The 12,955-nt window shown below is 42.9% G+C and overlaps 1 protein-coding gene across 1 annotated transcript in view; it reads left to right on the forward strand.

Moving 5' to 3' along the window:
* The window catches only part of RSU1 (Ras suppressor protein 1), an 88,354-nt gene that overhangs the window by 5,037 nt on the left and 70,362 nt on the right, over window positions 1-12,955 (forward strand). Inside the window, exon 3 of the mRNA XM_066628262.1 lies at window positions 8,663-8,713. Coding sequence (XP_066484359.1) covers window positions 8,663-8,713 — 51 coding nt within the window. The remainder of the gene's footprint in view (window positions 1-8,662; window positions 8,714-12,955) is intronic.

The following is a 12,955-nucleotide window of genomic DNA, read 5'->3' on the forward strand; positions in this document are numbered from 1 at the left end:
TATGATGGGTGTTGAGTAGGGGTGCGCTGTACTATGACATTGGGACACTTGTAAGTAAGTCTTGATATGACGGATTAGCGTTGTTGAAATTACACAGTTGCTGTTTTCCGTTGGCATGTTTAGCGTCAAGTGTTCATCAAAGTTTTAATTGACATAGAATTGGAATCTAGAGCTTTGTTTTTCAACTGACTTAACTTTAAACCAACTTTTCAGTGGCTTAAAAGGTTGGGATGGTGTACTGGTTCTTGTGTTGAACTTAATACCTGGAAGGTTCAGGTTTAAATCCCTGCTCTGTCATGATGTTTCCTGTGTGACCTTCGGTCAGTCACTGTTAGCATAACCTACCCCACAGGGTGGTTGTGAGGACAAAAGGAACTATGTGAACATGAACTCCTTAGAGGAAGGGTGGTATAAAAGCGTGAAAATAAAAGCTAGAACAGCGTTTCTCAACATTTCTCCCCTTTGCATGGTCCACCTATTGGAAATACCTCTGGTACTAACTGGCAGTGGTGTCATCACTACATACTTCCAGAATGGGAGGCCAGATGCAATGCAACAAACACCAGTAAGAGGCTCAGTAGGGTAGAGACGGCTCTTTCGAGCACGAGAGAAGCACATGCTGGATCTGTGCCCATCAAGTTGAGCTTCCTATTGTTGCTTGTTGGGTTGCATTGCTGGTCTCGCGGTGGAGATCTGGGGATCCCGAGTGAACCACTAAATACCACCTCAAGTACCACCTGTGGTATGGGTAGCACTGGTTGAGAAACACTGAGCTAGAATAAAGAAAAGCATTCTTAATTTCACTTGTAAAAGTGGCTGAAGAATTCTGGAGTTATCTAAGTACTGCAAATCATTCGAGGACTCCAAAGCCAAAGAATTTAAGGAATACTTTAATTCAACTTCAGACACAGCTTTCAGCTCCCTGATTTGTCCCATTTGCCATCCTTTACCAGTTGCTTCCTTCTGAACCAGCCAGTAGCAGAACCTAATAATGGGGGTGGGGGGATGATGACAGGAGCTTTCGTAAAACTGGTTTTGTTTTTTTGTGTGTGTTTTCAGTGGTCCTTCCAAGGGCAGGACTCTGCCATGTTGTGTTCTGGAAAACTCCACTTTTAAGCACCAAGGAGGAAGGGATTGGAAAAGATCACATCAGCTGAGACCTTCCTTAATCTTGTTTTATAATACGTTCTCTGAATGGAGCATAAATTAGTAATGGTTTTGCCAGCAGTAAAGAGATCTGGAGCGGCGCAGCCTGTCTTTTGTGGATTAGCGACCTATCATCCGAATCTTCAGAGACAGTCAGACTTTAAGCCTATGCTAATTAGCTCATAATTAATTCAGATCTGCTGTTAACAGGCTTTCTTTTTTCAAGAGGTGACATTAGTTAAGTAGCAGCACCTGTCTCAAGAGCTCCGTTTGTCTGCAACATTAAATTATCCAATCAGAAATTATCATATTGCTTAATAATGTCAAAGATATTCAAGTTATTTATTGGTTTATAGCGAGGCAGCTTATTAGGCAGATGCTGCTTTGCAGTTCCCATTGTGGCATTTGGTTAATTAGGTAGTAGTACTCACTAATGTCTCGGCCACATGGGGAAAGAATAGTTAACTCTTGTTGGCCGGAAGAAAATAAATGTCTGAAAGTATCCTGCCTGTCCTAACTTCTACATGCCAGCAGAGGACTCTTCTTTAAATAATGATGAATTGAAATGTATGCTGAGAGTGTGCCTGGTTCCCAAGGAGCACTGGCGTTACTAGGGGGATGCAGGGGGTGTGGGCCACACCGGGTGATGCGCCCGGGGGAGGACGTGCTAACATTGCGGCATTAGGAGCCACACCATCATGCCATACACCATTGGATGCGGGATTCCCAGTGAAGTGCAATGCAAAAAACAGAATTGGAATAACGCCTTTCCTTCAAACGTTATGGCCAAAAAGCTGAAAAGAAAAAATGCATGAACCCTATGGAAAGTGAAAGTGAGCCGTAACGCGCATTTACTCGCGGATAAGTGTACTTACCATTCATGACACCCAGTGCGGGAGGCCTGTGCGTCACCCCATGTAGTGGGTGGGGCAACGCCCCAGGTGGGTGTGGTGATGTGCCATCGCCCCGCCCCCACTGGTTTTTTGGCTGTACTTTTTGTTAGAACACAGATATTTCAGTGTGGTTTGTTTCATTGCATTCTGCATGAAAGTACACATTGATTGATATAACATGATGGGATTATTCCTCCAAACTCTGATTTTAGTGATTTTGAAAACTTGTAGAATCTCTCACACACACACCCGTGTCATCTTACTTATTGCAGCAGTTCTCAAACTTTTAGCACTGGGACCCACTTTTTAGAATGACAATCTGTCCAGGACCCATTGGAAGTGATGTCATTCCCAGAAGTAACATCATCAAGTCTGCCTGCCATAACAACCCCCAAAAAGAATCAGTGAGCTCTTCAGCCCTCCCAGTGCCCAGTTTAAAGTTCTCCTATTTCAGGCACGTCAGAATAAAGACCCACCTGGCTTCACAAGTGCAAAATAGAAACTTTCCCCTTACCATTCAAGCCTCTTTTTTGTTCTTTTTAGGGGAGGAGACTGCCTTCTGGAGCAGCTCCATCGGATCAGGACCCTTCTGGTGTCCTCACATTCCCCTTTGCCATTCCGCATCCAACGGTGTAAGACGCGGTAGCTCCTAACCCCGCGATGTTAGCGCGTCCTCCCCCCAGGGTGCGTCACCTGTCAGCGCATCACCCGGTGCGGCCCGCACCCCCCCTAGCGTCGCCAGTGGTTGAACATGAAATTTGTAGTGAAACAAGTATAGTCTTACTATGAAAAGAGTAATCCCCTGCTGCAAAGGTATTTGGGATGAACTCGAAAAGGTTTTTTAATTGAGGATAGCATCGTGCAGAATAGCAACCAGGGTCATGATTTTGGCTGGGCAATTTGTGGAGAGGTTTGAAAGTGCTTCTTTATGTGAGAACCAGGAAGGAGAGCACCAAGCAAACTGCAGAGGGCTACAGACTGTGGGATGTGTTATATGCTGTACCATCACCTCAGTTTTCTGTGCAGCATGAGAAACTGTGCATTGTAGACACCTTATCTGATAGTCATAGTTTTCATGTGTATGAGCAAAACTACAGACTGTACAGAAAACTACAGAAAACTACAACTGTACCTGGACAGGTTTTCAACTCTGAACTAGAGAGATACAGGAGTACATTGTTAATTTAATCCCGTCTTTTGGCATTAAGGGCGCAATCCTAACCGTGTGTCCCTTGCGCCAGCCTAGGAGGGTTGCAAACATGTCATAAAGCACGTTTATGCCTCCTTGGGAGCAAGCCGAGCTAGCGCATTGAGGTGCACTAGAGCACGGAGACTGCAACCAGCTGCATGTAGCTGGAGGCTGCATCCAGCCTCCTTGGTGGTTTGTGCCTGGAAGGTTGCGTTGGCTGAGCTTGGCTGACACAGTCGTCTGGGGAGGGTGGGGAGCAGGCAGGAGGAAGGTGTTCTGGGGCAGAGGGAGGGCGTTCCAGGGGGCGGCGGGAAGCAGGAGGTGGGGCTGGGCCCTGGATCCCAACCCATTCCCCAAGCAGCATTCTCCTCTGACTTGTGCCGCCCGCTGAGGTGGTGCAGGTCCGAGGAGACCCATTGAGGGTGTGGTGGCTTACTTGGAGGAAAGGGGAAGCATTTCCCCTTGCCTCCAGCTGAGCCAATTTTGGTCCCAATCTTGCACTGGATACAGTGCAGGCCTCCTGGCCTGCCTGTGCCAGCACAAGATACGATTGCGCTACACGTTGCCTAGAGTTCTCTTTTTATAATTTTCTTCGTATTAAACCATATCTTTCTATAGGACTGTACGTTTCTATGATATAATGCAGGCAGAACTTCTTTTGTGAAAGTCCTGCTGACCAAGCTGAATGGAAGCGTAGGTGATCTTGCATAGTTTTGTTTCTTCATTGCGGCCTGGACAGGAGAAGTTTAGGAAAAATTGTTACCTTTAATTCTAGTGAGTCCTTAAAAACAACCAAACACACACAAGCAAAAACACATCCAGTAGCAGAATATTGTATTAACACATTTATCAGCATTAAAAGAAAAAAAAAAATCCCTTCAAATTGATGTCCTCATCTTCCACCATACCCTCAATTGTCAAAGCCTCCAGGAACTACATTAGTATAAAAGCCACATAATTGAGAGACAGAATGATGTAGTTGTTCTTGTGCTGGGTTTAGATCTAGAAGATTCCGGTTCAAATCCCTGCTGAGCTATGATGCTTCCTGGGCCTTCCATGAGTTTGGACCAGTCACTATCTCTTAACCTAACCTACCTCGCAGGGTTGTTGTGAGTACAAAAAGAGGGGAGAAACCACGTACAACAGCCTGAACTCATTGGAGGAAGGAAGGTATAAAAATTTGAAAAATAAATTACCCAGGTAGGGCTAAAAAGGGACATTCTATGGCTTAGTGCTGACATTTTCCTCTTCCAAGTTCTTTGTGATTACAACCCAATTTTGTATAGGTTCACTCATAAGTAAGTCTCGCTATTTTCAATGGGATTTACTCTTATGTATGTGTGCAGAGGATTGCTTCCTTAGAACACAGGATGTAGCTTCATTTAAACTTCTTTTTAATCTTCACATTGTTTACCCTTCCAGTGGATGTCACTGAACATCTCTTGTGCATGTCTTCCTAAGCTCATCTTGCTGGTTTAATTTTAGTCTGACTTAGGATGGCATGAATAAATTGCCATTTCAGGTATCTGCAGTAGCAGCAGCACATCCCTCGTCGATACAGGTGGATGCCTGTACTTATACTTTGCATGTGTGCATGTAAAAAAATAGGTGCAGAGAAAAAGCTTCATCCATTTTTTATTGGTTGAACGAGCCGTTCTTCAGTGGAACTGTGTCCACGGGATCAAGTTGTAATTTTTAAGTAACTTATCTAGAAAGTTTGAAAACATTGCCATCTTTACATTATGACAAGTTGGCACACCTTTTAAAAAGTGTATGAGTGTTTCTTTTTCCATGAGCCTTGCAGTGGCAGTATAAAAGAATCTTTGAAATGATCTTTCCTTTTGAAAAGCCAGGCACTGCGTTAAAAATGAAGCGAGGATGCCATCTTGTGGATCTGGTGACACAGTTTAGCACCATTCTGCCTTTAAGGGTTTTGCTGTCAGAGTTTCAATGACATTTTTTCCTTAACTCTCAAAGCTGCCTGTCATTATTCTATGTTTAGTTACAGCAATTAATCATGAAGTTAATTGTCAGTTACTAAGAGAGGAAGTTTCCCCCAGGATATAAATTGTGACAATGTGAGAATCATTCCTGTCTTCAGAATTCTGTTGAGTTGCCAGGAGTGCAATTTAATTCTGTTCTCGTGTAATCCGTTGTCCAAAGGACCATAATTCATTCATTTGTAGAACTTGCTACACACTGCAAATGTAAGTTATTGGGAGCAGGCAATGCCAGTTCTGTAAGATGGGCACAGGCCATCTTGCCTTCTAGGTTAAAAACTCTTCTAATTTTTAGAACTACAAAGTTCATGCCTCCCCTGCACCAATTAAGCAGTTAATAGACTATGATCCAAAGAGCTGCTTTAAACCTGCTTATGGATTTATGCATGTCCCAGGGAATTTCTTTTTCTTTCAATAAAATGCACACACACACCTCTCTCAACATGTCGCAAACTTCTTTTGATAGTGGGTTTTGAAAGTAGTCTGTGATCCTTCATGGGAGGCTGCTGTTTGAGGAGTGTGAGTCCAAACCCTGTTGGGTGCATGGAAGTAGTTGTGTGTATCTTGAACCTTGACTATGAAATTGGCAAAAGGTATTCTCCTGATTTTAGTATCTAGTTTGGACAGCAGGAGAGTTGGTTGGCTGCTCTGTGAATGTGGAACTTACAATAACCCAAGACTGAATAGTCATCCCTGCCAAAAAAAGTGAACGTTATTATTTACCCTTGTGGTTAGGTGTTCTGTTACGAGAAGCAGTACAGGTATGCATCATTTAATGGTGGGGATACGTTCTGTGAACGTATAGAATACATGCTTAGCTTGATCAGTTAAGAACATAGGAACAGCCCCGCTGGATCAGGCCATAGGCCCATCTAGTCCAGCTTCCTGTATCTCACAGTGGCCCACCAAATGCCTCAGGGAGCACACAAGACAACAAGAGACCTGCATCCTGGTGCTCTCCCTTGCATCTAGCATTCTGACATAACCCATTTCCAAAATCAGGAGGTTGCACATACACATCATGGCTTGTAACCCATGATGGATTTTTCCTCCAGAAATTTGTGCAATCCCCTTTTAAATGCATGTAGGCCTGATGCCATCACCACATACTGTGGCAAAGAGTTCCCCAGATTAACTACACACTGAGTAAAGAAATATTTTCTTTTGTCTGTCCTAACTCTCCCAACACTCAATGTTAGTGGATGTTCCCTGGTTCTGGTGTTGTGTGAGAGGGAAAAGAGCATCTCTCTATCCATTCTACGAGTATCTTTCCCGTGCATAACTTTGTCTTGGATTACATGTCTCTATCATGTCCCCCCTTAGGCATCTCTTTTCTAGGCTGAAGAGCTAGCCTTTCCTCATAAGGAAAGTGCCCCAGCCCAGTAATCATTTTAGTTGCTATCTTTTGCACCTTTTCCATTTCCACTATGTCCTTTTTGAGATGAGGTGACCAGAACTGGACATGATACTCCGGGTGTGGCCTTACCATCAGTTTGTTGCTAGGTTCTATCTCTGGCATCTCTAGCTAAAAGAATGTTGAGTAACTGAGCTGGGAAAGACCCTGCCTGAGACCCTGGGAAGCTAACATCAGTGTGAGTAGGTGGGCTACTGTTTGAATTCACTCTAAAGTTGCTTTGTATGTTCCTTGGTTTGAGAAACATTATTATTATTATTTATTAACAGTATTTATATACCGCTTTTCAACTAAAAGTTCACAAAGCGGTTTACAGAGAAAAATCAAATAACTAATGACTTCCTGTCCCAAAAGGGCTCACAATCTAAAAAGATGCAAAAGAATACCAGCAGACAGCAACTAGAACAGACACTGCTGGGGTGAGGTGGGCCAGTTACTCTCCCCCTGCTAAAAAAAGAGGAGCACCCGCTTGAAAAAGTGCCTCTTACCCAACTAGCAGGGGTAAACATGCAGCAAATGTTGGCCTTGCTTATGTTTTGTGTGGCCTGTCAAAGCACTTGCCCTATGCTTTATTCATATAGCCCAAAGAACATTTGTAGCCGAGTCTGTTTACATCAAGGAGTCGCAATAGAGAACTGAGGGAAATCTCTATATCCAGCAGGCTATAGAGACAGAAAAGCCTATCTTACAAAGTGAGCCTAGCTCTGTGAAAAGGATCGTGCATTTATGCTAGTTTGGGGGGGGGAAAACGTTGCCGCACAGTGCGTCATTCACTATTCAAAATTCACTATTGCTGTTGGTTGAATAAATGGTGTTCATCCAAGTTCACGCACGCTTCTGCTTATGGAAAAATCTCTACCATGAGCACAACTCTCCTTTAGTTCATGGAAGGAACTTCCAGAAGTTCCTCATATAGCAGCAACTTAGTTTGGATCCAGTCCCATTGTTTGGGTTTCATCTTGATTCATCCCCTACCCCAGTGGTTTCCAAACGGTGAGTTGTGGCTCCTCTGGAAACCACCTAGGGAGAGCCATAGAATCATCATGAGAAACCTGCCACCCTATACAATGTATAGCAGTGGTTCTCATACATTTAGTACCAGGATCCACTTTTTAGAATGAGAATCTGTCAGGATCCACTGGAAGTGATGTCATGACCAGAAGTGACATCATCAAGCAGGAACATTTTTAACAATCCTAGGCTGTAATCCTAACCACACTTACCTAGGAGTAAGTCCCATTGACTTACCATTGTTAAAAGAATATACATAGTAGCTTGTTAAAAGTACAGGTCTGTAAAGTTTTCCCAAATGCAGTCACATACCATGGGAGAATCAAGTCTAATATATTAAAAATAAAATATTGAAATGAATGGGGAGCAACCTGAAATTGGCTCATGACCCACCTAGTGGGTCCTGACCCTCTGTTTGAGAAACCCTGATGTGTAGGATTGTAGCCCTGATGGGGAGCCACAGCCAATGGCCTAGTACAGGGGTGCTCAATAGGTGGATCGCGATCTACCGGTAGATCGCAAAGCAAAATGAGTAGATCGCGGAGTGCCGACCCCCTCCCTTCAGGTGTCTCTGGGAGGAAACGCCGGGGGTAAGGCCCACTGTACTCAATGGGGCTTACTCCCAGGTAAGTGTGGCTAGGATTGCAGCCTCACAGCCTAATCCTAGGCATGTCTACTCAGGAGTAAGTCCTGTTATACTCGGTGGGGCTCAAGGTACACCAACATACATTGTACACATAAATGTTATGTTATGATGGCGCGAACATTGTAAAAAAAACTCTGGTAGATCTCTGGGCCTTGCTGGGTTTCAAAGTAGCTCTCGAGCCAAAAAAGTGTGAGCACCCCTGGCCTAGTAGGTCAAGGGAGCTGCCAGTCGAAAAACTCTGGGAACCACTGCCCTACCCAATTAAGAAGGATCTCTTTTAAAATGTAGCTTTATTTACCTTATTTTCTGCCTAATGGAACTTTGCCCTGCTTGTTCACATCATGTCTTTCTGTTCATTTTCAGTCACCCTATCGAACATCACACAGCTGGTTCTCAGCCACAACAAGCTGACAAGTAAGTATGCTTCTAAATATTTTATTTCTTCCTAAATATGAATGAAGTTCTCTGCTGATACTCTGGTTGCAAGCTCAGCTTATGGCTGGTGTGCATTTTGTGTGTGGGCTCCTGAATGGTCAAATGGTGATTTGGTGCCTTTTAAAACAAGCAGCCTAGTTTCCAGTCAAACTTATCCAAGTTTGTGGTGTATTACTGAGTAACAGTTCTTATGTAAAATGTTTTTTAAAAAAAAATAATTATACTGGAAATAACAGTTGAAGATATTATCATGACAAAACTTCAGGTAATTGTTTTTCCTTTCTGTGGCTCTTTATCTTTCAAATTTACTCACCTGCTTGTGTGTGGCATTGTATTTTTCTTATTAAATGTGGATTGTTTGAGATGCAGTTTACATTGGGCCAACACAAACTGAATAACATTGATCTGGCTTGATAATTTTTCTGGTTCTAAACTGAAACCACACTGACAGACTTCTTCCCTCATGCGAAATCACCTAGAGTAGAAAATGACATTTTAGCTGGTTTTATGATGTTTGGTTTGTTTGTGTTTTAGTTTTAAATTGAACTCTTGAAACATCTACAGTTTTGTGAGTCATTTTGATGTTAATGTTGGGAAGTTGGCTAGAAATTGAATAAATAATAAATAAAAATAACCTGGTGTCCCTCCCTTCAGGAATACTGAATTTCAGTTTTATTATTTGTCACATTGGACAGTCTTGACCTAATCCCTTTAAAAGATACAATTAATTGTCTGAGTAGATTGTCCTCAAAAGGACTTGGGGAAAACAGTGTCAATGACACTTGATGTGCCCCACTAAGGTCATATTAGCATCTTTTACTAGTTTTCCAGCATTTAATTGAGGGCGCCTGCTTTGCTGTTCTCCTGTTTAGAGTAAATATGTCCATTTTTTTAAGGAGATAAATATGGATGAGTGGTAAGCAGACATCTAGTGTTTTTCACACTTAGTATTCACAATTCCACCCTGCCAAAGTCAGGCAAAGCTGTGTCACTACAGTAAGTCTTGTTGTCCTGCTTTCTCCTTTTGCAATTGTATATTACAATTTTATATAATATTATTCTTAGTGTGCTTTTTACGTTCTGATCAATAAATCTGTTGCACATAGATGCACCGTTTCTAACTTCTTTCCTGGTGGTGAACTGAGGGCTCACAGTCTTGTGCATCTGTGATTGGAAATTACTTTTCCATGACTTTAAAATGTGTGCTACTGCTTTTTAACGCCTTAAACTTTGACACCAACTCTCCATATGAGAGCTTTTTGTCTTTGAAAAAACTTTACTGTTTGGCAGTTCGTGTTACTACCAACCAAGGTTCAAAGACTTTAGGAGCTGTTGCACACTGAATTGCATTGCTGTCTGGAGAAAAATGTGATCAGATCAACTTTTTACAAATATAATAGCTGGTTTCCATTTGACCGGAAATCATCTTGACAGAAAAAGGGAGAAAATCCCCTGTGCCTAAATTGTGTTGGAACCCATTTAACCCCTGTGAACACCTAGAGCGGGATTGTTGGTGAGATTCCAATATACAGGTGGTAAAATGTCCCACTGTGACTTTGTAATGAGAGGGTAGGGCAGGGAAGGAATAGGAAAAACATCCTGTGATTGTTGTTTCATTTTATGGAGAACTCCTAGGAAACTGGAAAATGGGCTAAAGCAGTATTTCCCAAACTGTGGGTTGCAATCTGATTGTGGGTGGGTCATGAAACCGACAAGCTGATAGCTGCAAAGGAAAATGCATGGAGTCCTATGGAAAGTGAAACTGAGAGCTTGCTTGAGAGTAGGAAAGCGTGCCTTAGTTTGTTTCAAAGGGCAGACTGAGAGGAATGCAACACCACCAGCATGGTGCCAATCCAATGAGCTCAGGCCCCCAAAAAACTCAAGAAGGAAGTTATCTCTGTCAAACTGACAAATGTATTGTGTCCCATGGGAAGTGAAACTGAGCCACATGTGCACATTTACCCACAAGTAGGCAAATGTGCTTTGGCATCCATCAAAGTTCAGGTGAAGGGCAATGCAAGGCCACCAGAGTGGCCCTGATCAGCCAAATTTCAACAATCAGGACCTATGTTGTTTCTTGTTCCACTCAGAAACCATAGCATTTCCTATCTGAATCCTTGCTACACTGGATGCAGGAAGGAGCTTTTTGTTAACATTCAGTGTGGGATGTTTTCTTTCATCCTCGAGTTCTTGTTGTGTCTATGCATCTTTTTCTGTTAAATTGCTGCACTTCCAAAGACTTTTCAACCCTTACTTGAGACTGCTCAAGAAAAGACCGATGATGTTTGTTTTTACTGTTCAGCAACTTGCCAGTTAATCCACAGCAATGTATCCTTAATTGGAAGTGGTTTAGGAGTAGATAGTCTTGTTTCTGAAGGTATGCTGTTCTAATGAGGTCTGTGCTTTTGCCTTCATCTTTCTACCACACAGTTTCATGATAAATATATCTGTAACTTTATTACTTGGATTGTGTGTCCGTACCTTGTTAGCGACTTGGGGTGGTTCCACGTTGCTTAAACCAAGTTGCATATTAATTTCAACCTTATTGAAACTCTTTGAGTAGGTCACATTTCGGACCTAATTCATGTGAAGAATTGCTGCTGTTGTTGCACGTAACATTTTCAGAAGGTCAGTTATATTTGTTTCTCTCGTATTCTCTCTCCCCCCCCCCCCCCCACACACATACTACTGTATATTTTTTTATGGAGACATTGTCTTACTTGTCCAGTGGAGGTCACTGTTGAGATGTCTTCTCAGGAAAGCTTTTTGTGAACCATGGGAAACTTTGGATTGGCCAGCAGGAGTTTGTTAAAGAGTGTTTGCTCAGGGGTAATAAGAAAAACTTCCACTTGTTGCCAGCTTTCCTGTCTTCTCTTCTTATTGTCATAACTGGTTCAGGATTTTGCTAACTTGTCTCCACTCTGAGCATCTACAGATGTTGCGAGCAGGTGCCACTGACCTGTTGTGCAGCTGCCCTGTGACTGTTTGTAGTGTCTGAAGGGGAGCTAGTATAGGAGAGTTGCAAAAAACTGTACTTGCATTGATACAATCTCTCCTTTCAGCACTTGTGTGTGCACATTTGTATGTGACTGTGGAAGAGATTGCAGGTAGCTTAAGCCTGAAGTTGCTCTCTTCAAGTATCCCCTACTTTTCCTAGAATCTGGCTTTACTTAATAGTTGTGCCATCCATAGATACTCTTCATCATTTAAAGTGTGTGTGTGTGTGTGTGTGTGTGTGTGTGTGTGTGTGTGTGTGTGTGTGTGTGTAATTTTTCCCCATCTCCCTGGAGAAGGGGAAAAATGCATCCCTTTAAAATCAATTTAACAAACTGAACAGTCCTTTAACGATAGCCTCCTTAATGAGAGGGAGAGGGGGAGAGAGAGGGCAGCTGGCTGACAGTCCATCAATCCTTCTCTGAGAGCGACCCCTCCCTTCCCCCTGAGTGAAAGAAAGGTGATCACTTTGCATTGGTGAAGGGAGGGGCTGAGTGAAGCTCTTTTCTAAGCTCTTGGAGGAGGACTGATTGATGGATTGTCTTCTTAATGACTCTTATCTAACTTCACAAAGGTCAGCAAGGCTGTTTTAAATCACCAGAGCAAAGAAATTGATTTGCTATAGTGTGTTTTTTGCCTTCTAGGTGAGTGCTTGGAAGGGAACCCACACGAATAATGAGGCTCAACCTGTGTGTGTGTATATACACAGCAGCAGCTGTGCGTATAGTTTCCTTTTGAAGTGTCTGTTACATGCCATAATTTGCAGGTCAGGAGTACTTCTGGATCCACTTTGACCTTAGATATGTAGGTGGTGATTGTGGCCTGGGGTGCTTTTACTTGGCTTCAGCTAGGACTGTCTCAGGAAGACCTAGCCTTGGCTTCCCATGCTTTAGCAGTGTCACATATAAGATAATTGCTATGCGCTTTAAATGGAACTGCCCATGTAAACCTTCCAGAAATGTCAGCGGGTGCAATGGAGCTGCTCAGGTGCTCAACTTTGCAGGTTAACCACTATTGTCACCTCAGCAGGTCTCCTAACCAAGATAATTTCTGTCTTGTTCTTATTTAATTTCAGCTTGTTAGCCCTCATCCACTCTTTTCACTGACTCCAGGCTCTGGTTTGGAACCTCCACAGCCTTATTAGTTGGGATAGGTAGAGTTGGGTGTTATCTGCATTCTGATGATGCCCTGCACCAAGCTAATCTCCGCCAGCAGGTTAAACAGCAT

The sequence above is a fragment of the Tiliqua scincoides genome, chromosome 5, assembly GCF_035046505.1.
Source record: "Tiliqua scincoides isolate rTilSci1 chromosome 5, rTilSci1.hap2, whole genome shotgun sequence".
In the NCBI taxonomy this organism is placed as follows: domain Eukaryota; kingdom Metazoa; phylum Chordata; class Lepidosauria; order Squamata; family Scincidae; genus Tiliqua; species Tiliqua scincoides.